At 42.3% G+C, this 25,000-nt stretch overlaps 1 protein-coding gene and 1 pseudogene across 1 annotated transcript; both read left to right on the top strand.

Annotated features, from left to right (window-relative positions):
- Positions 1–9,069: 9,069 nt before the first annotated feature.
- Positions 9,070–11,210, top strand: LOC139370505 (GTPase IMAP family member 7-like). The gene is made up of 2 exons (XM_071110025.1): positions 9,070–9,085; positions 10,255–11,210. Exons 1-2 carry the CDS (start codon positions 9,070–9,072, stop codon positions 11,208–11,210), a joined length of 972 nt encoding a protein of 323 aa, XP_070966126.1.
- A 6,382-nt stretch (positions 11,211–17,592) lies between these two features.
- On the top strand, positions 17,593–18,640 carry LOC139370503 (GTPase IMAP family member 4-like; annotated as a pseudogene).
- Positions 18,641–25,000: the final 6,360 nt, after the last annotated feature.

Raw genomic sequence — 25,000 nt, 5'->3', positions numbered from 1 at the left:
TGGCCCATTCCTCCATGCAGATCTCCTCTAGAGCAGTGATGTTTTGGGGCTGTTGCTGGGCAACACGGACTTTCAACTCCCTCCAAAGATTTTCTATGGGGTTGAGATCTGGAGACTGGCTAGGCCACCCCAGGACCTCGAAATGCTTCTTACGAAGCCACTCCTTCATTGCCCGGGCGGTGTGTTTGGGATCATTGTCATGCTGAAAGACCCAGCCACGTTTCATATTCAATGCCCTTGCTGATGGAAGGAGGTTTTCACTCAAAATCTCACGATACATGGCCCCATTCATTCTTTCTTTTACACGGATCAGTCGTCCTGGTCCCTTTGCAGAAAAACAGCCCCAAAGCATGATGTTTCCACCCCCATGCTTTACAGTAGGTATGGTGTTCTTTGGATGCAACTCAGCATTCTTTTTACCAAAAAGTTAAATTTTGGTTTCATCTGACCATATGACATTCTCCCAATCTTCTTCTGGATCAGCCAAATGCTCTCTAGCAAACTTCAGACGGGCCTGGACATGTACTGGCTTAATTAAGCAGGGGGACACATCTGGCACTGCAGGATTTGAGTCCCTGGCGGCGTAGTGTGTTACTGATGGTAGGCTTTGTTACTTTGGTCCCAGCTCTCTGCAGGTCATTCACTAGGTCCCCCCATGTGGTTCTGGGATTTTTGCTCACCGTTCTTGTGATCATTTTGACCCCACGTGTCATGTATTGTCATGTTGTGTCTTGTTTCTGTCCTTTCTCTTCACCCTGTCTCCCTCTGCTGGTCGTACTAGGTTACCTTTTCTTCCCCTCTTTCCCCCAGCTGTTCCTTGTCTTCTCTGACTACCTCGTTCACCCCTTTTCCCACCTGTTCCCTTTTTCCCTCTGATTAGGTCTCTATATCTCTCTCTGTTTCTGCTCCTGTCTTTGTCGGATTCTCGTTTGTGTTACTCATGCCTGAACCAGACTATCGTCGTGTTTGCTGCAACCTTGTCCTGTCCTGTCGGAATCTGCATGTTCATCTAACCTTGTCCTGTCCTGTCGGAATCTGCCTGTCCATCTGAGCCTACGTGTGTTTCGTCATTAAAGAAACTCTGTTTTGTTAATTCGCTTTTGGGTCCTCATTCACGCACCTGACAGAAGAATCCGACCAAGAATGGACCCAGCGACTTCGGATCCTCTCCACTCAGCCGTCGAGATCCAGGGAGCGATGCTAGGCAGACACGAGCAGGAATTGTCTGCTGCTCGACATGCCGTTGAGACCCTGGCCACCCAAGTCTCCAACCTCACAGAACAGGTTCACCATCTCCGCCTCGATCCACCGGCCACTTCCAGGGCTTTCGAATCTCCGGAGCCCAGAATCAATAACCCGCCGTGTTACTCTGGGGAGCCCACTGAATGCCGCTCGTTCCTCACCCAGTGTGATATTGTGTTTTCTCGCCAGCCCAACACTTACTCCAGGAGCACTGCTCGTATCGCCTACGTCATATCTCTCCTTACTGGACGGGCTCGTGAGTGGGGCACGGCAATCTGGGAGGCAAGGGCTGAGTGTACTAACCAGTATCAGGACTTTAAGGAGGAGATTATACGGGTTTTTGATCGATCTGTTTTTGGGGAGGAGGCTTCCAGGGTCCTGTCTTCCCTATGTCAAGGTAATCGATCCATAACAGACTACTCTATTGAGTTTCGCACTCTTGCTGCCTCCAGTGGCTGGAACGAGCCGGCTTTGCTCGCTCGTTTTCTGGAGGGTCTCCGCGCAGAGGTAAAGGATGAGATTCTCTCCCGGGAGATCCCTTCCAGCGTGGATTCCCTGATTGAACTCGCTATTCGCATTGAGCGACGGGTTGATCTTCGTCACCGAGCTCGTGGAAAGGAGCTCGCGTTCTCCGTTGCCCCCCTCTCCGCATCACTACCATCTTCCTCTGCCGGCTCGGGTGCTGAGCCTATGCAGCTGGGAGGTATCCGCATCTCGACTAAAGAGAGGGAACGGAGAATCACCAACCGCCTCTGTCTCTATTGCGGTTCCGCTGGTCATTTTGTCACTTCATGTCCAGTAAAAGCCAGAGCTCATCAGTAAGCGGAGGGCTACTGGTGAGCGCTACTACTCCTGTCTCTCCTTCAAGATCCTGCACTACCTTGTCGGTCCATCTACGCTGGACCGGTTCGTCAGCTTCCTGCAGTGCCTTGATAGACTCTGGGGCGGAGGGCTGTTTTATGGACGAGACCTGGGCTCGGGAACATGACATTCCTCTCAGACAGTTAAGGGAGTCCACGGCCTTGTTCGCCTTGGATGGTAGTCCTCTCCCCAGGATTCAGCGTGAGACGCTACCTTTAACCCTCACTGTCTCTGGTAATCATAGCGAAACCATTTCTTTTTTAATTTTTCGTTCACCTTTTACACCTGTTGTTTTGGGCCATCCCTGGCTAGTTTGTCATAATCCTTCTATTAATTGGTCTAGTAATTCTATCCTCTCCTGGAACGTCTCTTGTCATGTGAAATGTTTAATGTCTGCTATCCCTCCTGTTTCCTCTGTCTCTTCTTCACAGGAGGAGCCTGGTGATTTGACAGGGGTGCCGGAGGAATATCACGATCTGCGCACGGTGTTCAGTCGGTCCAGGGCCACCTCTCTTCCTCCACACCGGTCGTATGATTGTAGTATTGATCTCCTTCCGGGAACCACTCCCCCCCGGGGTAGACTATACTCTCTGTCGGCTCCCGAACGTAAGGCTCTCGAAGATTATTTGTCTGTAGCTCTTGCCGCCGGTACCATAGTCCCCTCCTCCTCTCCCGCCGGAGCGGGGGTTTTTTTTGTTAAGAAGAAGGACGGGTCCCTGCGCCCCTGCATAGACTATCGAGGGCTGAATGACATAACAGTGAAGAATCGTTATCCGCTTCCTCTTATGTCTTCAGCCTTCGAGATCCTGCAGGGAGCCAGGTTTTTCACTAAGTTGGACCTTCGTAACGCTTACCATCTCGTGCGCATCAGGGAGGGGGACGAGTGGAAGACGGCGTTTAACACTCCGTTAGGGCACTTTGAATACCGGGTTCTTCCTTTCGGCCTCGCTAACGCTCCAGCTGTCTTTCAGGCATTAGTCAATGATGTCCTGAGAGACATGCTGAACATCTTTGTTTTCGTTTACCTTGACGATATCCTGATTTTTTCACCGTCACTCCAGATTCATGTTCAGCACGTTCGACGTGTCCTCCAGCGCCTTTTAGAGAATTGTCTTTTTGTGAAGGCTGAGAAGTGCACTTTTCATGCCTCCTCCGTCACATTTTTCGGTTCTGTTATTTCCGCTGAAGGCATTAAGATGGATCCCGCTAAGGTCCAAGCTGTCATTGATTGGCCCGTCCCTAAGTCACGCGTCGAGCTGCAGCGCTTTCTCGGCTTCGCGAACTTCTATCGTCGTTTCATCCGTAATTTCGGTCAGGTGGCAGCTCCTCTCACAGCCCTTACTTCTGTCAAGACGTGCTTTAAGTGGTCCGTTTCCGCCCAGGGAGCTTTTGATCTCCTCAAGAATCGTTTTACATCCGCACCTATCCTTGTTACACCTGACGTCTCTAGACAGTTCGTTGTCGAGGTTGACGCGTCAGAGGTGGGCGTGGGAGCCATTCTTTCTCAGCGCTCCCTCTCTGACGACAAGGTCCACCCTTGCGCGTATTTTTCTCATCGCCTGTCGCCGTCGGAACGTAACTATGATGTGGGAAACCGCGAACTGCTCGCCATCCGCTTAGCCCTAGGCGAATGGCGACAGTGGTTGGAGGGGGCGACCGTTCCTTTTGTCGTTTGGACCGACCATAGGAACCTTGAGTACATCCGTTCTGCCAAACGACTTAATGCGCGTCAGGCGCGCTGGGCGCTGTTTTTCGCTCGTTTCGAGTTCGTGATTTCTTATCGTCCGGGCTCTAAGAACACCAAGCCTGATGCTTCATCTCGTCTCTTCAGTTCTTCAGTAGCCTCCACTGACCCCGAGGGGATTCTCCCTGAGGGGCGTGTTGTCGGGTTGACTGTCTGGGGAATTGAGAGGCAGGTAAAGCAAGCACTCACTCACACTCCGTCGCCGCGCGCTTGTCCTAGGAACCTTCTTTTCGTTCCCGTTCCTACTCGTCTGGCCGTTCTTCAGTGGGCTCACTCTGCCAAGTTAGCCGGCCACCCTGGCGTTCGGGGTACGCTTGCTTCCATTCGCCAGCGTTTTTGGTGGCCCACCCGGGAGCATGACACGCGTCGTTTCGTGGCTGCTTGTTCGGTCTGCGCGCAGACTAAGTCCGGTAACTCTCCTCCTGCCGGCCGTCTCAGGCCGCTTCCCATTCCCTCTCGACCGTGGTCTCACATCGCCTTAGATTTTGTCACCGGACTGCCTTCGTCAGCGGGGAAGACTGTTATTCTTACGGTTGTCGATAGGTTCTCTAAGGCGGCTCATTTTATTCCCCTTGCTAAGCTTCCTTCTGCTAAAGAGACGGCACAAATCATCATCGAGAATGTTTTCAGAATTCATGGCCTTCCGTCAGACGTCGTTTCGGACAGAGGTCCGCAATTCACGTCTCAATTTTGGAGGGAGTTTTGCCGTTTGATTGGGGCTTCCGTCAGTCTCTCTTCCGGCTTTCACCCCCAGTCTAACGGTCAAGCAGAACGGGCCAATCAGACTATTGGTCGCATCTTACGCAGTCTTTCTTTTCGCAACCCTGCGTCTTGGTCAGAACAGCTCCCCTGGGCAGAATACGCCCACAACTCGCTTCCTTCGTCTGCGACCGGGCTATCTCCTTTTCAGAGTAGCCTCGGGTACCAGCCTCCGCTGTTCTCATCTCAGTTCGCCGAGTCCAGCGTCCCCTCCGCTCAGGCTTTTGTCCAACGTTGCGAGCGCACCTGGAAGAGGGTCAGGTCTGCACTTTGCCGTTATAGGGCGCAGACTGTGAGAGCTGCTAATAAGCGTAGAACTAAGAGTCCTAGATATTGTCGCGGTCAGAGAGTTTGGCTCTCCACTCAGAACCTTCCCCTTAAGACAGCTTCTCGCAAGTTGACCCCGCGGTTCATTGGTCCGTTCCGTATTTCTCAGATCATTAATCCTGTCGCAGTGCGACTTCTTCTTCCGCGATATCTTCGTCGCGTCCACCCGGTCTTCCATGTCTCCTGTGTTAAGCCCGTTCTTCGCGCCCCCGCTCGTCTTCCCCCCCCCCCCCCCATCCTTGTCGAGGGCGCACCTATCTACAGGGTCCGTAAGATTTTGGACATGCGTCCTCGGGGCCGTGGTCATCAGTACCTAGTGGATTGGGAGGGGGACGGTCCTGAGGAGAGGAGTTGGGTTCCCTCTCGGGACGTGCTGGACCGTTCGCTGATCGATGATTTCCTCCGTTGCCGCCAGGTTTCCTCCTCGAGTGCGCCAGGAGGCGCTCGGTGAGTGGGGGGGTACTGTCATGTATTGTCATGTTGTGTCTTGTTTCTGTCCTTTCTCTTCACCCTGTCTCCCTCTGCTGGTCGTACTAGGTTACCTTTTCTTCCCCTCTTTCCCCCAGCTGTTCCTTGTCTTCTCTGACTACCTCGTTCACCCCTTTTCCCACCTGTTCCCTTTTTCCCTCTGATTAGGTCTCTATATCTCTCTCTGTTTCTGCTCCTGTCTTTGTCGGATTCTCGTTTGTGTTACTCATGCCTGAACCAGACTATCGTCGTGTTTGCTGCAACCTTGTCCTGTCCTGTCGGAATCTGCATGTTCATCTAACCTTGTCCTGTCCTGTCGGAATCTGCCTGTCCATCTGAGCCTATGTGTGTTTCGTCATTAAAGAAACTCTGTTTTGTTAATTCGCTTTTGGGTCCTCATTCACGCACCTGACACCACGGGGTGAGATCTTGCGTGGAGCCCCAGATCGAGGGAGATTATCAGTGGTTTTGTATGTCTTCCATTTCCGAATAATTGCTCCCACAGTTGATTTCTTCAAACTAAGCTGCTTACCTGTTGCAGATTCAGTCTTCCCAGCCTGATGCAGGTCTACAATTTTGTTTCTGGTGTCCTTTGACAGCTCTTTGGTCTTGGCCATAGTGGAGTTTGGAGTGTGACTGTTTGAGGTTGTGGACAGGTGTCTTTTATACTGATAACAAGTTCAAACAGGTGCCATAATTACAGGTAACGAGTGGAGGACAGAGGAGCCTCTTAAAACCTCTTAAGCTTACCCCCTCCTTTTTCGAACATTCTGTTAAAAATCGCGCAACATTTCAGCGTCCTGCTACTCATGCCAGGAATATAGTATATGCATATGATTAGTATGTGTAGATAGAAAACACTCTGAAGTTTCTAAAACTGGTTAAATCACGGCTGTGACTATAACGTGACTATAGCGTGTGTTTCATCGAAAAGCGCAAGAAAAACTGGTCACTGAAAACTGAAAAAAATATCCATTCGCCACTTGCAGGTATTGTATAAGGGACACCAAATTAAATAAGGCAGAGATTGCAATTCCTACAGCTTCCACACGATGTCGCCAGTGTCGTCATTTTCCTGAGAGTTACTTCTTGGTCAAACAAAGGAAAGAGATTCCATTCCATCCGGGCTCCGACAGGACGTCTTGGAAGAGAGATTTCCCAAACATGATTTCAAGACGTGGAGCTATTGAATACACATCGCCCCGTGATCATTTTGATAGATTATTAACGTTTACTAATACCTAAAGTTGGATTACAAAAGTATTTCGAAGTGTTTTGTGAAAGTTTATCGTCAACTTTTTTAATTTTAAAAAATGACGCAGCGTTTTGAAACAATGTTTTTTTCTGAATTACACAGTTTCCATAGAAGGCTATTTTGGGTATATATGGACCGATTTAATTGAAAAAAAGACCCAATAGTGATGTTTATGGGGCATATAGGAGTACCAAGAAAGAAGCTCGTCAAAGGTAAGGAATGTTTTATATTTTATTTCTGCTATTTGTGTAGCGCCGGCTACGCTAATTCTTTTGTTTACGTCGCCTTCAGGCATTTTGGGGTGTTGCATGCTATCAGATAATAGCTTCTCATGCTTTCGCCGAAAATCATTTTAAAAATCTGACTTGTTGGCTAGATTCACAACGAGTGTAGCTTTAATTCAATACCCTGCATGTGTGTTTTAATGAATGTTTGAGTTTTAACGAGTACATTTAGCATTTAGCGTAGCGCATTTGCATTTCCAGGTGCCTAGTTGAGACATCTGCGTCTCAGATAGGAGCAACTGGTTAAAGAAGAAGTTACAGGTCTGTGAGAGCCAGAAATCTTGCTTGTTTGTAGGTGACCAAATACTTATTTTCCACCATAATTTGCAAATAAATTCATTAAAAATCCTACAATGTGATTTTCTGGATTTTCTTTCTCATTTTGTATGTCATAGTTGAAGTGTACCTATGATGAAAATTACAGGCCTCTCTCATCTTTTTACGTGGGAGAACTTGCACAATTGGTGGCTGACTAAATACTTTTTTGCCCCACTATGTTTACTGTATTTCATACTATCTATTATATCTTGCCTATGCAGCACGGCCATCGCTCATCCATATATTTATATTCTTGTTCAATCACTTTACATTTACGTGTATAAGGCAGTTGTTGTGACTGTGTTAGATGACTTGTTATATATTACTGCACATTCGGAACTAGAAGCACAAGCATATTGCTACACTCGCATTAACATCTGCTTATAACTTTGATTTGATTTGACACATTGTAGAGCAGCTCACTAGACAGCTGACAATGCATCTTTAAAGGTCATTTATGCTTGAGCCGATCTCTGCGTTCATCATTGATGTGATCTTTCGTGAACGGGGAAATTTCCTCACAGACCCATTATCTTCTGTCTAGCGCATTGCTCTATAACACACCTTGGATTGAATCCAGGCCGTAGTTCTGTACTGCTACCTGAGGTCAGAGCTTTGGTACAGAAACCCATAGGTCGCTGGTTCGAATCCCGGAGCTGACAAGGTGAAGAATCTTTCACCGTGCTTGTGAGCAAGGCAGAGTTCCTTCAGGAAAGCCAGAAAAATGTCTGACCATGGCTTTGAACCTAGTCTCCACAGATGTCTCAGGGGGAGTTGGGAGTTGCAACAAACACATTTTCAATTCCCACAAGTACACACTATGTTAAATAGGACAAATATACAGTGCATTCGGAAAGTATTCTAAACATTCAGACCCCTTTACTTTTTAGACATTTTGTTTTACGTTACAGCCTTATTCTAAAATGGATTAAATTGTTTTATTCCCCTTCATCAATCTACACACTATAACTCATAATGATAAAGCAAAAACAGGTCTTTACATTTTTTTTGGAGGCCACTGTGTTCTTGGGGAACTTCAATGCTGCACACATTTTTTTTGGTACCCTTCCCCAGATCTGTACCTCGACACAATCCTGTCTCGGAAATCTACGGACAATTCCTTCGACCTCATGGCTTGGTTTTTGCTCTGACATGCACTGTCAATGCTTATACAGACAGGTGTGTGCCTTTCCAAATCATGTCCAATCAATTGAATTGACCAACTTGACTCCCATCAAGTTGTAGAAACATCTCAAGGCCACTCTACCATAAAGGCCTGATTGTTAGAGTGCTATAAGGCTGTAACGTAACAAAATGTGGAAAAAGTCAAGGGGTCTGAATACTTTACAAATGCACTGTAATACTATAGTCACCATGCTAGTGAGCCTGACCTGAAATAACCTCATGACTGTTTTATCTATTATCATCATGTTGAGTATCTACAGTTTCTCTTTCCCTGTTAGGAAACATGACTAGACATGTTGTCTTCAAAACAACAGCAAAATACATTCCATACAGCTGGAATGGTAAAATACCAGATAGGTATCTAAAGAGAAAGAAGGAAAGACATCGACTCATGTGGGATGTGTCACAAATGGCATCATATTCCCTTTATTGTAGTTCACTATAAAGTGAACAGGGTGCCATTTGGGAAGAAACCCACATGTACCTCCTACAACGCAATCGTCCTTCTTAAAGGCAAGAGAGAGAAGCATTCAACTTCACCTGGACTTCTGTGAGACGGAGAAGAGAGCCGAAGGACCTTTCGTGGGATGAACTTAATTCCTCAAACGTAAGCTAGAAAAACCAGCATGGCAGACGAACGTGGTGAGTACTTATTACCAGGTTCCTATGGTTATATAGTACTTAATACCAGGTTCCTATGGTTATATAGTATTTAATACCAGCTTCATATGGTTATATATTAATACCAGCTTCATATGGTTATATAGTACTTAATACCAGCTTCATATGGTTATATAGTACTTAATACCAGCTTCATATGGTTATATAGTATTTAATAACAGCTTCATATGGTTATATAGTACTTAATACCAGCTTCATATGGTTATATAGTATTTAATAACAGCTTCATATGGTTATATAGTACTTAATACCAGCTTCATATGGTTATATAGTATTTAATAACAGCTTCATATGGATATATAGTACTTAATACCAGCTTCATATGGTTATATAGTACTTAATACCAGCTTCATATGGTTATATAGTATTTAATAACAGCTTCATATGGTTATATAGTACTTAATACCAGCTTCATATGGTTATATAGTACTTAATACCAGCTTCATATGGTTATATAGTACTTAATAACAGCTTCATATGGTTATATAATACTTAATACCAGCTTTACAACGTAGGTGTTATATGAAGTGATTTGCGAAAACTTTTTGAAAAGTTACAATAAATAAGAAAAACTGTTATACAATTATACATGTATTGTTTTACGTTTACTACAGTTCCTTTGCTAAAGGAGGCAGAGACATCAGGCTTTGGTGAGTAAGACTCCATTCCTTTATGGTCAGAACGATGGTCAAATAATGAATTAACCACAATTCCCTCTGTTGTCAAACAGCAAATGGTGAACCTTATTTTATACTAGAGCATACAGTATATGCACAGCGTCACCAAGCCAACCAATGTACAGAAATCCAGATCACATTATTATCTCATGAATAATACATATTTCAGAGTATACTATGTAATCCTTGAATAAATGTTGCAAAGATACTAGGACAAAACATTTCATTTCAGGTTCTGTAGATGGATTCTGCCTACGTGAAAGATCCACACCCATAGGTGTTTCATCACCCTACCCTGTTGAGAATGACAGCCCTGCAGGTAAGATAACAGTATTGGACAAATAAAACTGGTGATGCAATAGCTAGTCTTCACTGTTGCTGTTGGCTAAATATGATTCCTGTGAATCTAATTGAATGAATTTAGTAACAAACAATGATGAAACTGTATTACAGTTTGTATTTCCACCGATTCAGAGCAGCCAGCTGATCTGAGGATAGTTCTGGTGGGGAAGACTGGAGCAGGGAAGAGCGCAACAGGAAACACCATCCTGTGGAAAGATGCCTTTACAGAAGAGGCCTCTCTTGTGTCTGTAACTGCACAGTGTGAGAAACAGAGTGGAGTGGTCAATGGGAGTAAGATTGATGTCATCGACACCCCGGGACTCTTTGACACAGCCATGTCTCAAGAAGAGATGAAAAGTGAAATAGTCAGTTGTATAGAAATGTCAGTCCCAGGACCTCACGCCTTCCTGCTGGTGATCAGACTGGGGAGGTTCACAGAGGAGGAAAGGAACACTGTGAAGTGGATCCAGGAGAACTTTGGAGAAGAAGCATCAAAGTACACCATCATTCTGTTCACTGGTAAAGATCATTTGAAGGGGAAAGCAGTTGAGGAATGTCTGAATCCTTGTGTTTCAATTCAGGAACTGATCAAAAGTTGTTGGGGAAGATACCATTGTCTCAATAATGGTCAGAGGGATGACCGTCTTCAGGTCAATGTGCTGCTGAGGAAGATAGAAGAGATGGTGAAGATGAATGGAGGAGAGCACTACACCAATGAGATGTACCAGGAGGCCCAGAGGAAGATCGAAGAGGAGGAGGAGAGGAAGAGACAGGAGATGGAGGAAGAGAGGAGGAGAAGAGAGGATGAGATACGGGAGCAAGAAAGGAGGAGATGGGAAGAAGAAATGAGGAGACGGGAGGAAAAGAGGAGACGGGAAAGAGCAAAAAGAGAAAATATTGCGATAGGTTTAACTTCAGCAGCAGCTGTTGGGGCAGTAGTAGCTGGGACTACAGTACTTGCTGTAGTCCCAGTAGTGGCTGTGGTAGTAGGACCAATTCTGTTGGTTGGGGCAGCTGGTTTTGGTATAGCAGCTCTTGTCACTTGGATAAAGAAGATAAGACGGTAAAAAAAGACGGAAATGAGCTGTAATACTTTCAATATTAATGTTAAACATGGTCCTTGATGAATTTATAAACACATTAGGGGATAAATAATAACATGTATACTGTAGGTGATTCAAAATAATACAATCAGATCAAACTTTTTGGGGTCATTTAATTCATCTGTTTGTGATTCAAAAAGGGTTCAAGAGGTGAACTTCTAATGTACATGGAAATATGGACATTTTGTTAGACAATTGTGTTTTTAATCATCTGTGATTTTTTTATATACATGTATTCTACTCGGCTAAGGAAACAACTTCTTGACCATACTTGAGACGCAGACGTCTCAAGTATGCCCCTGGAAATGCAAATGCGCTACGCTAAATGCTAAATGTACTCGTTACAACTCAATCTTTGATCAAAATTCACAAGCAGGGTATTGAATTAAAGCCACACTCGTTGTGAACCTAGCCAGCAAGTCAGATTTTTAAAATGCTTTTCGGCGAAAGCATCAGAAGCTATTATCTGATAGCATGCACCCCCCAAAATGCCAGCACGACACGTAAACAACAGATTTTGCGGTAGCCGGCGCTACCCAAAACGCAGAAATAAAATATAAAACATTCATTACCTTTGACGAGCTTCTTTCTTGGCACTCCTATATGCCCCATAAACATCACTATTGGGTCTTTTTTTCGTTTAAATCGGTCCATATATACCCAAAATAGCTTTGTATGGAAGCTGTGTCATTCAGAAAAAATCATTGTTTTTAAACGCTGCGTAATTTTTTAAAATTAAAAAAGTCGACGATAAACTTTCACAAAACACTTCGAAATCCTTTTGTAATCCAACTTTAGGTATTAGTAAACGTTTATAATCTATCAAAATGATTACAGGGCGATGTCTTTTCAATAGGTCTTCACTTGATAGGCAGTTCGATATTAAATTCTGTTCTCTTTTAACAACTCGTGGAAGTGACTTATGGAAATTATTTTTAGCTTTCAGAGAGCAGTTTTTCTTGCGTTTTTCAATGAAACACACAATCTGTTATAGTCACAGCCGTGATTTAACCAGTTTTATAAACTTCAGAGTGTTTTCTATCCACACATACTAATCATATGCATATACTATATTCCTGGCATGAGTAGCAGGACGCTGAAAAGTTGCGCGATTTTTAACAGAATTTTCGAAAAAGGAGGGGGTAGAAGTAAGAGGTTAAATATATTTTACATTTGTCAAATAAAATCAATTAATTCATTCAATCTTCATGACTTGAAACTGTAGCTATGTAGTAATACCAATATGGCCCCCTTTGAGAAGTGCAACTTGGGAAAAAAGAAAACTACTTAATATTTCACCTAATTTTAACATTCAAAGTGCCTAATAAGTGCCAAATAAAGTAACAGTGTTGACTAAAACAGGGTTGACTGAAACAGGGTTGACTAAAACAGGGTTGACTGAAACAGGGTTGACTGAAACAGGGTTGACTGAAACAGGGTTGACTGAAACAGGGTTGACTAAAACAGGGTTGACGATTTCATCTTAAATCAGCCATGAATCCCTTTGTGACAGGGAGAATGGATGCATAGTGTGCATAGTGTGGATGCATATTTATTTTATATGATCTAATTAGCATAATAATACAAAATCCCCCATTAAAACCTTTCTGCTTAAGGTAGAGATCTGTTTCTCAATACACGTCATCCACAGAGGAAGGTGGCAGAGCTGTTCAGTTGTTCAATTGTTAAAAACTTCCATGACTTTGTCAACCAACTTGTTCTGATCAAAATGCCTATGGTTATAAGTGGTTATAACTAGGTATAACCATGTATAACATTTAAATGACCTTATATAAATGCTTAGTTGCAGTCAGAACAGCTCATAATAGTATGTCAGTGGTATGAACACTCAGTAATACAGAGACCAGCTCCCTCTGAATGTACACATAGTGCTGTATTGGTGGGTATTCTCCGAATAATTGTTATTCTATGGGAAATGTTATATAAATACCACAATTCCTATAATATCCTTTCCCTCTACCGTCCCTACAAACAGAAGATGGCACATCGATGGTATCAACTTCAGATGAGTCCTGTGGGGCTTGTGGGGGTCGTAGAGCAAACCGGACAAAAAAAGAGAGTCTGACCTTTCCACAGAGTTTAGGCCAAACCGTTCCTATGCTACAGACGTTTTAGTGAGAAAACCGATTATTGGGATGTCTCATGGTCTGACAAACACCTCTGTAGCCCGGCCACCTGACACTGCAGATGCAGAAGGGAGATGCGGTGGAATGAAACACATGCATGGCCAAAAAACGTATACAAAAAAACATATCTTCAGCTTAAACTGATTTTAATGGGGATTTTTGAGGGGATTTTTTATATTATGGGACTTAGATTGATGCACCAGTGCGCCAATAGACTCTACAGGGATTTATACACTGAGTGTACAAAACATTAGGAACACCTGCTCTTTCCATGACATAGACTGACCAGGTGAATCCAGGTGAAAGCTATGATCCCTTATTGATGTCACTTGTTAAATCCACTTCAAACAGTGTAGATGAAGGGGAGGAGACAGGTTAAAGAAGGATTGTTAAGTCTTGAGATAATTGAGGCATGGATTGTGTATGTGTGCCATTCATAGGGTGAATGGGCCAGACACAAGATGTAAGTGCCTTTGAACGGGATATGGCAGTAGGTGCCAGGGTCACCAGTTTGTGTCAAAAACTGCAACGCTACTGGCTTCTTCACGTTCAACACTTTCCTGTGGTATCAAGAATGGTCCACCACCCAAAGGACATCCAGCCAACTTGACACAACTGTGGGAAGCATTGGAGTCAACATGGGCCAGCATCCCTGTGGAACGCGTTAGACACCTTGTAGAGTCCATGCACTTGAGGCTGTTTTGAGGGCAAAAGGAGGTGCAACACAATATTAGGAAGGGGTACCTAATGTTTTGGACACTCAGTGTATAATTTAATGTTGACAGAGAATTAAAAGCTTTTGGTGTAAAAATGTTTTCTAATCACAATACTTCAACTATGGCATCATTTTTTCACCACTAACTTATTTGCCTAGAGCTGGATGATTCCTCCAAAGTGGGAATCTTGGGATCTGGATATTCCGCCTAGGTTAGCAAAGTTTACTAGTTCTGACTGGAACGTGAACACTGCAATTCAATGAGAGGTCAGGAGTCAGGGTACTAAAGGTCAAAGAGTCAAAAGTTCGTAATCACTGTCAGTGGTCACTCCTCAGGTGTAGATAGTTAGTATCCAGAGAGACAGTGGTCTCTCTTCATAGATAATATCCAGACAGACAGTGGTCTCTCTTCATAGATAGTTAGTATCCAGACAGACAGTGGTCTCTCCTCATAGATAGTTATTATCCAGACAGACAGTGGTCTCTCCTCATAGATAGATAGTATCCAGACAGACGGTGGTCTCTCCTCATAGATAGCTAGTATCCAGACAGACAGTGGTCTCTCCTCATAGATAGTATCCAGACAGACGGTGGTCTCTCCTCGTAGATAGTTAGTATCCAGACAAACGGTGGTCTCTCCACATAGATAGATATTGTCATGACGTTGCCTTCTTTGGGTACAGCAAGCCCCACCCCCTCTGTCTGCCTCCTACACACAGGCTGCTGTGGTCAGAGAGAGGTCGTAAATTCCTGAGGAGATGATCTCCTCATGGCCACAATATGGAGACAGAATGAGTTTTCACAGAGAACAAAGGAATTTCTTCCACCTCACAGAACTTAAGGTCTGAACAACATTTATGTTCCGGAGAAGGTATAAAAGATCGATGAAGAACTGAAGGAAACTCCAATTCCCTTTTTAGTTTAACTAAATCAGAGGACCGCCCATAAGCCCAGTTAGGGTCGGGCATCCTGGGACAGGCCCTTTTCTGCAACTCCCGAATTAAACCCCAACTTTGAGAATGTCTCAACAGACCATGTTTTCTCTCAATCACGAGAGGACAAAGGATGCAGACCAGCTTACCTCGATAACGAGAGGGCCAAGGTTTGAGACCAGACTGCTGAATCTTTTAACCATACCACGTGGTTAAACTCTTAGACTATCGATACCGACAGAATAAGAACAAGTCTTTGATATTAATTACTAGTCTACAGCTAGGAATTCGGTATCATTGAACGCGAAGAACAACAACCACCGAAACACCTATCCATAACGACATGAATGAATGTCACTCTGAGCTAACCACTCTAACCATGATAGAGAGAGAGAGAGAGAGGACGGAAACTCTCCAACAGAAACTAACTTTTCAGCAGAGATCCCGACACACTGAGCGTAAATATATATATTGATTGCAATTGTTCCCGAATGAGTGAGCGTTCATGTGCAAAGGATTAGCATTTCAATTGTTATAATTATCAACTGTGTGTTGTCTTTTCTCAGTCGACCCCCACTTCCCTTTTGTACACCAAGCCTCCATGCTGGTTTAGCCCACTAGGGCACATCCCCCTATCATTTCTTGTAACCATATTTCCTTTGTTTGTTTGTGCAGTTCTGTGATTGTTTAGTTAGTTAATAAATACATGATTTAATTAAGACAATTGATGTATGGATGACTCATAGTGAAGACTGGGTTCGTGCAGATTTACGACGTTTGGAATGAGACTAATGTGAGGTAAAGTAAATAATTAATTTGAAGACTAATTGATCAGATATAAAATATCTGAAAAGTTATATTAGGAAAATTATATCTTTATAATCTGAATATTTTCCTTGGTGCCCCAACTTTCTAGTTAATTACAGTTACATGATTAATCAGTTTAATCCCTTAATAATAAATACAGAGAATCTTTGTTAAAAACTAAGACTTCAGTTAAGGATAGTAAAGACACGACAGTATTATCCGCTGTCATCTTGGAAATGAACCTCTTTGTGATGTTAATGCTTATACTGTCGAGTTTCTCTGAATACATAGATGTGTAGAGGGTAACCACTGAGCAGGACATAACAATTACATCAGAAGACCTAGACAACTAATACCCTGAGTGCCAGTCTTTGTGCTATCATTACAACTCCTTGTCACTCATTGTCATGGCTTGATAGTGATCAATGGAGTTGGAAAGACCACAAACAGATCTGGGACCAGGCTAGACAAATATATAGTGAAAAATGTACCTTTATTTCCCCAGAAGGAGGCATGTATGTGTCCAACACATTTCATTTTACCCAGAGTTGTGGCTAATCCAAGGTTGAGTTGTCAGAGGAGGTTGATAATAGTGACACCCAATCAGATTTCAGCCTCTGTCTGTCCTGAGGTGAATTATTTGTCTCAGTGGCTAGAAATGACTATAAGGTGCAGCACATAGCTACAGCTCTCACGGTCACAACTTGGGACAATTAACAGATACACGCAACTTCACTAAAAGTGACTATTCAACTTAACTACCTTTCTAATGAAATACTCAACAATCTATTGCACAGTATTTTAAAAAATTATAATAAACATTTTATTGAGTTGTTGTTTGTTGACATTTATGCATATATTATCAAACGATTCAGATGTCAACAATCACATTTTTCTATATGTTTGTATTTATACATGTTTTTCACTTTTATCTGAGACATTTATCTTGAACTGGTCCATCTGGTCCCAAACAAGAAGCAGAATGTCAACTGTAGAATGATACGCACGTTTAGAATGTCAACTGTAGAATGATACGCACGTTTAGAATGTCAACTGTAGTATGATACGCACGTTTAGAATGTCAACTGTAGTATGATACGCACGTTTAGAATGTCAACTGTAGAATGATACGCACGTTTAGAATGTCAACTGTAGAATGATACGCACGTTTAGAATGTCAACTGTAGAATGATACGCACGTTTAGAATGTCAACTGTAGAATGATACGCACGTTTAGAATGTCAACTGTAGAATGATACGCACGTTTAGAATGTCAACTGTAGAATGATACGCACGTTTAGAATGTCAACTGTAGAATGATACGCACGTTTAGAATGTCAACTGTAGAATGATACGCACGTTTAGAATGTCAACTGTAGAATGATACGCACGTTTAGAATGTCAACTGTAGAATGATACGCACGTTTAGAATGTCAACTGTAGAATGATACGCACGTTTAGAATGTCAACTGTAGAATGATACGCACGTTTAGAATGTCAACTGTAGAATGATACGCACGTTTAGAATGTCATTTGACCTCCCCCATGTGAGTACATTATGTTTTCCTGATGCTGGTTACCTTGTTAGGGAATGTACGTTGTTTTACCACAGTTACAACACATATCAGTGCTCTTTTTATAGTTCACATTGTTTTAAAGTGAAAAGGTTGAGAAGAAATTCTGATTTAGTTTATCTGGACTTTGTTTTTTGTAATAAGGTTGTTGATTGGCCGATTGTAGCAGAGATGGAACGAGGAAGAGGAGGGACTCTGAAGATTCTGTTCCTGTTGACACTCTGTCTGCAAGCCTTCACTGGTCAATACCAAGGTCCAGTACACACACACACACACACACACACACACACACACACACACACACACACACACACACACACACACACACACACACTTCACTTGTCAATACCAAGGTCCAGCACACACAGGGAGGGGTTGAAAGTAGACTTCTCCCCTGAGTCTGACTGTTCACTGTGAGAAACAGAGTGGAGTGGTGGATGGGAGGAAGATTGATGTCATCGACACCCCGGGGCTCTATGACACAACAATGCCCAAAGAAGAGATGAAAAGTGAGATAGAAAAGGCCATCTACATGTCAGTCCCAGGACCCCACGCCTTCCTGCTGGTGATCAGACTGGGGAGGTTCACAGAGGAGGAGAGGAACACTGTGAAGTGGATCCAGGAGAACTTTGGAGAAGAAGCATCAAAGTACACCATCATTCTGTTCACTGGTAAAGATCATTTGAAGGGGAAAGCAGTTGAGGAATGTCTGAATCCTTGTGTTTCAATTCAGGAACTGATCAAAAGTTGTTGGGGAAGATACCATTGTCTCAATAATGGTCAGAGGGATGACCGTCTTCAGGTCAATGTGCTGCTGAGGAAGATAGAAGAGATGGTGAAGATGAATGGAGGAGAGCACTACACCAATGAGATGTACCAGGAGGCCCAGAGGAAGATCGAAGAGGAGGAGGAGAGGAAGAGACAGGAGATGGAGGAAGAGAGGAGGAGAAGAGAGGATGAGATACGGGAGCAAGAAAGGAGGAGATGGGAAGAAGAAATGAGGAGACGGGAGGAAAAGAGGAGACGGGAAAGAGCAAAAAGAGAAAATATTGCGATAGGTTTAACTTCAGCAGCAGCTGTTGGGGCAGTAGTAGCTGGGACTACAGTACTTGCTGTAGTCCCAGTAGTGGCTGTGGTAGTAGGACCAATTCTGTTGGTTGGGGCAGCTGGTTTTGGTATAGCAGCTCTTGTCACTTGGATAAAGAAGATAAGACGGTAAAAAAAGACGGAAATGAGCTGTAATACTTTCAATATTAATGTTAAACATGGTCCTTGATGAATTTATAAACACATTAGGGGATAAATAATAACATGTATACTGTAGGTGATTCAAAATAATACAATCAGATCAAACTTTTTGGGGTCATTTAATTCATCTGTTTGTGATTCAAAAAGGGTTCAAGAGGTGAACTTCTAATGTACATGGAAATATGGACATTTTGTTAGACAATTGTGTTTTTAATCATCTGTGATTTTTTTATATACATGTATTCTACTCGGCTAAGGAAACAACTTCTTGACCATACTTGAGACGCAGACGTCTCAAGTATGCCCCTGGAAATGCAAATGCGCTACGCTAAATGCTAAATGTACTCGTTACAACTCAATCTTTGATCAAAATTCACAAGCAGGGTATTGAATTAAAGCCACACTCGTTGTGAACCTAGCCAGCAAGTCAGATTTTTAAAATGCTTTTCGGCGAAAGCATCAGAAGCTATTATCTGATAGCATGCACCCCCCAAAATGCCAGCACGACACGTAAACAACAGATTTTGCGGTAGCCGGCGCTACCCAAAACGCAGAAATAAAATATAAAACATTCATTACCTTTGACGAGCTTCTTTCTTGGCACTCCTATATGCCCCATAAACATCACTATTGGGTCTTTTTTTCGTTTAAATCGGTCCATATATACCCAAAATAGCTTTGTATGGAAGCTGTGTCATTCAGAAAAAATCATTGTTTTTAAACGCTGCGTAATTTTTTAAAATTAAAAAAGTCGACGATAAACTTTCACAAAACACTTCGAAATCCTTTTGTAATCCAACTTTAGGTATTAGTAAACGTTTATAATCTATCAAAATGATTACAGGGCGATGTCTTTTCAATAGGTCTTCACTTGATAGGCAGTTCGATATTAAATTCTGTTCTCTTTTAACAACTCGTGGAAGTGACTTATGGAAATTATTTTTAGCTTTCAGAGAGCAGTTTTTCTTGCGTTTTTCAATGAAACACACAATCTGTTATAGTCACAGCCGTGATTTAACCAGTTTTATAAACTTCAGAGTGTTTTCTATCCACACATACTAATCATATGCATATACTATATTCCTGGCATGAGTAGCAGGACGCTGAAAAGTTGCGCGATTTTTAACAGAATTTTCGAAAAAGGAGGGGGTAGAAGTAAGAGGTTAAATATATTTTACATTTGTCAAATAAAATCAATTAATTCATTCAATCTTCATGACTTGAAACTGTAGCTATGTAGTAATACCAATATGGCCCCCTTTGAGAAGTGCAACTTGGGAAAAAAGAAAACTACTTAATATTTCACCTAATTTTAACATTCAAAGTGCCTAATAAGTGCCAAATAAAGTAACAGTGTTGACTAAAACAGGGTTGACTGAAACAGGGTTGACTAAAACAGGGTTGACTGAAACAGGGTTGACTGAAACAGGGTTGACTGAAACAGGGTTGACTGAAACAGGGTTGACTAAAACAGGGTTGACGATTTCATCTTAAATCAGCCATGAATCCCTTTGTGACAGGGAGAATGGATGCATAGTGTGCATAGTGTGGATGCATATTTATTTTATATGATCTAATTAGCATAATAATACAAAATCCCCCATTAAAACCTTTCTGCTTAAGGTAGAGATCTGTTTCTCAATACACGTCATCCACAGAGGAAGGTGGCAGAGCTGTTCAGTTGTTCAATTGTTAAAAACTTCCATGACTTTGTCAACCAACTTGTTCTGATCAAAATGCCTATGGTTATAAGTGGTTATAACTAGGTATAACCATGTATAACATTTAAATGACCTTATATAAATGCTTAGTTGCAGTCAGAACAGCTCATAATAGTATGTCAGTGGTATGAACACTCAGTAATACAGAGACCAGCTCCCTCTGAATGTACACATAGTGCTGTATTGGTGGGTATTCTCCGAATAATTGTTATTCTATGGGAAATGTTATATAAATACCACAATTCCTATAATATCCTTTCCCTCTACCGTCCCTACAAACAGAAGATGGCACATCGATGGTATCAACTTCAGATGAGTCCTGTGGGGCTTGTGGGGGTCGTAGAGCAAACCGGACAAAAAAAGAGAGTCTGACCTTTCCACAGAGTTTAGGCCAAACCGTTCCTATGCTACAGACGTTTTAGTGAGAAAACCGATTATTGGGATGTCTCATGGTCTGACAAACACCTCTGTAGCCCGGCCACCTGACACTGCAGATGCAGAAGGGAGATGCGGTGGAATGAAACACATGCATGGCCAAAAAACGTATACAAAAAAACATATCTTCAGCTTAAACTGATTTTAATGGGGATTTTTGAGGGGATTTTTTATATTATGGGACTTAGATTGATGCACCAGTGCGCCAATAGACTCTACAGGGATTTATACACTGAGTGTACAAAACATTAGGAACACCTGCTCTTTCCATGACATAGACTGACCAGGTGAATCCAGGTGAAAGCTATGATCCCTTATTGATGTCACTTGTTAAATCCACTTCAAACAGTGTAGATGAAGGGGAGGAGACAGGTTAAAGAAGGATTGTTAAGTCTTGAGATAATTGAGGCATGGATTGTGTATGTGTGCCATTCATAGGGTGAATGGGCCAGACACAAGATGTAAGTGCCTTTGAACGGGATATGGCAGTAGGTGCCAGGGTCACCAGTTTGTGTCAAAAACTGCAACGCTACTGGCTTCTTCACGTTCAACACTTTCCTGTGGTATCAAGAATGGTCCACCACCCAAAGGACATCCAGCCAACTTGACACAACTGTGGGAAGCATTGGAGTCAACATGGGCCAGCATCCCTGTGGAACGCGTTAGACACCTTGTAGAGTCCATGCACTTGAGGCTGTTTTGAGGGCAAAAGGAGGTGCAACACAATATTAGGAAGGGGTACCTAATGTTTTGGACACTCAGTGTATAATTTAATGTTGACAGAGAATTAAAAGCTTTTGGTGTAAAAATGTTTTCTAATCACAATACTTCAACTATGGCATCATTTTTTCACCACTAACTTATTTGCCTAGAGCTGGATGATTCCTCCAAAGTGGGAATCTTGGGATCTGGATATTCCGCCTAGGTTAGCAAAGTTTACTAGTTCTGACTGGAACGTGAACACTGCAATTCAATGAGAGGTCAGGAGTCAGGGTACTAAAGGTCAAAGAGTCAAAAGTTCGTAATCACTGTCAGTGGTCACTCCTCAGGTGTAGATAGTTAGTATCCAGAGAGACAGTGGTCTCTCTTCATAGATAATATCCAGACAGACAGTGGTCTCTCTTCATAGATAGTTAGTATCCAGACAGACAGTGGTCTCTCCTCATAGATAGTTATTATCCAGACAGACAGTGGTCTCTCCTCATAGATAGATAGTATCCAGACAGACGGTGGTCTCTCCTCATAGATAGCTAGTATCCAGACAGACAGTGGTCTCTCCTCATAGATAGTATCCAGACAGACGGTGGTCTCTCCTCGTAGATAGTTAGTATCCAGACAAACGGTGGTCTCTCCACATAGATAGATATTGTCATGACGTTGCCTTCTTTGGGTACAGCAAGCCCCACCCCCTCTGTCTGCCTCCTACACACAGGCTGCTGTGGTCAGAGAGAGGTCGTAAATTCCTGAGGAGATGATCTCCTCATGGCCACAATATGGAGACAGAATGAGTTTTCACAGAGAACAAAGGAATTTCTTCCACCTCACAGAACTTAAGGTCTGAACAACATTTATGTTCCGGAGAAGGTATAAAAGATCGATGAAGAACTGAAGGAAACTCCAATTCCCTTTTTAGTTTAACTAAATCAGAGGACCGCCCATAAGCCCAGTTAGGGTCGGGCATCCTGGGACAGGCCCTTTTCTGCAACTCCCGAATTAAACCCCAACTTTGAGAATGTCTCAACAGACCATGTTTTCTCTCAATCACGAGAGGACAAAGGATGCAGACCAGCTTACCTCGATAACGAGAGGGCCAAGGTTTGAGACCAGACTGCTGAATCTTTTAACCATACCACGTGGTTAAACTCTTAGACTATCGATACCGACAGAATAAGAACAAGTCTTTGATATTAATTACTAGTCTACAGCTAGGAATTCGGTATCATTGAACGCGAAGAACAACAACCACCGAAACACCTATCCATAACGACATGAATGAATGTCACTCTGAGCTAACCACTCTAACCATGATAGAGAGAGAGAGAGAGAGGACGGAAACTCTCCAACAGAAACTAACTTTTCAGCAGAGATCCCGACACACTGAGCGTAAATATATATATTGATTGCAATTGTTCCCGAATGAGTGAGCGTTCATGTGCAAAGGATTAGCATTTCAATTGTTATAATTATCAACTGTGTGTTGTCTTTTCTCAGTCGACCCCCACTTCCCTTTTGTACACCAAGCCTCCATGCTGGTTTAGCCCACTAGGGCACATCCCCCTATCATTTCTTGTAACCATATTTCCTTTGTTTGTTTGTGCAGTTCTGTGATTGTTTAGTTAGTTAATAAATACATGATTTAATTAAGACAATTGATGTATGGATGACTCATAGTGAAGACTGGGTTCGTGCAGATTTACGACGTTTGGAATGAGACTAATGTGAGGTAAAGTAAATAATTAATTTGAAGACTAATTGATCAGATATAAAATATCTGAAAAGTTATATTAGGAAAATTATATCTTTATAATCTGAATATTTTCCTTGGTGCCCCAACTTTCTAGTTAATTACAGTTACATGATTAATCAGTTTAATCCCTTAATAATAAATACAGAGAATCTTTGTTAAAAACTAAGACTTCAGTTAAGGATAGTAAAGACACGACAGTATTATCCGCTGTCATCTTGGAAATGAACCTCTTTGTGATGTTAATGCTTATACTGTCGAGTTTCTCTGAATACATAGATGTGTAGAGGGTAACCACTGAGCAGGACATAACAATTACATCAGAAGACCTAGACAACTAATACCCTGAGTGCCAGTCTTTGTGCTATCATTACAACTCCTTGTCACTCATTGTCATGGCTTGATAGTGATCAATGGAGTTGGAAAGACCACAAACAGATCTGGGACCAGGCTAGACAAATATATAGTGAAAAATGTACCTTTATTTCCCCAGAAGGAGGCATGTATGTGTCCAACACATTTCATTTTACCCAGAGTTGTGGCTAATCCAAGGTTGAGTTGTCAGAGGAGGTTGATAATAGTGACACCCAATCAGATTTCAGCCTCTGTCTGTCCTGAGGTGAATTATTTGTCTCAGTGGCTAGAAATGACTATAAGGTGCAGCACATAGCTACAGCTCTCACGGTCACAACTTGGGACAATTAACAGATACACGCAACTTCACTAAAAGTGACTATTCAACTTAACTACCTTTCTAATGAAATACTCAACAATCTATTGCACAGTATTTTAAAAAATTATAATAAACATTTTATTGAGTTGTTGTTTGTTGACATTTATGCATATATTATCAAACGATTCAGATGTCAACAATCACATTTTTCTATATGTTTGTATTTATACATGTTTTTCACTTTTATCTGAGACATTTATCTTGAACTGGTCCATCTGGTCCCAAACAAGAAGCAGAATGTCAACTGTAGAATGATACGCACGTTTAGAATGTCAACTGTAGAATGATACGCACGTTTAGAATGTCAACTGTAGTATGATACGCACGTTTAGAATGTCAACTGTAGTATGATACGCACGTTTAGAATGTCAACTGTAGAATGATACGCACGTTTAGAATGTCAACTGTAGAATGATACGCACGTTTAGAATGTCAACTGTAGAATGATACGCACGTTTAGAATGTCAACTGTAGAATGATACGCACGTTTAGAATGTCAACTGTAGAATGATACGCACGTTTAGAATGTCAACTGTAGAATGATACGCACGTTTAGAATGTCAACTGTAGAATGATACGCACGTTTAGAATGTCAACTGTAGAATGATACGCACGTTTAGAATGTCAACTGTAGAATGATACGCACGTTTAGAATGTCAACTGTAGAATGATACGCACGTTTAGAATGTCAACTGTAGAATGATACGCACGTTTAGAATGTCAACTGTAGAATGATACGCACGTTTAGAATGTCAACTGTAGAATGATACGCACGTTTAGAATGTCATTTGACCTCCCCCATGTGAGTACATTATGTTTTCCTGATGCTGGTTACCTTGTTAGGGAATGTACGTTGTTTTACCACAGTTACAACACATATCAGTGCTCTTTTTATAGTTCACATTGTTTTAAAGTGAAAAGGTTGAGAAGAAATTCTGATTTAGTTTATCTGGACTTTGTTTTTTGTAATAAGGTTGT

The sequence above is a fragment of the Oncorhynchus clarkii genome, chromosome 17, assembly GCF_045791955.1.
Source record: "Oncorhynchus clarkii lewisi isolate Uvic-CL-2024 chromosome 17, UVic_Ocla_1.0, whole genome shotgun sequence".
NCBI classification, from domain to species: Eukaryota; Metazoa; Chordata; class Actinopteri; order Salmoniformes; family Salmonidae; genus Oncorhynchus; species Oncorhynchus clarkii.
This window is presented reverse-complemented; position numbering and strand designations above follow the sequence as displayed.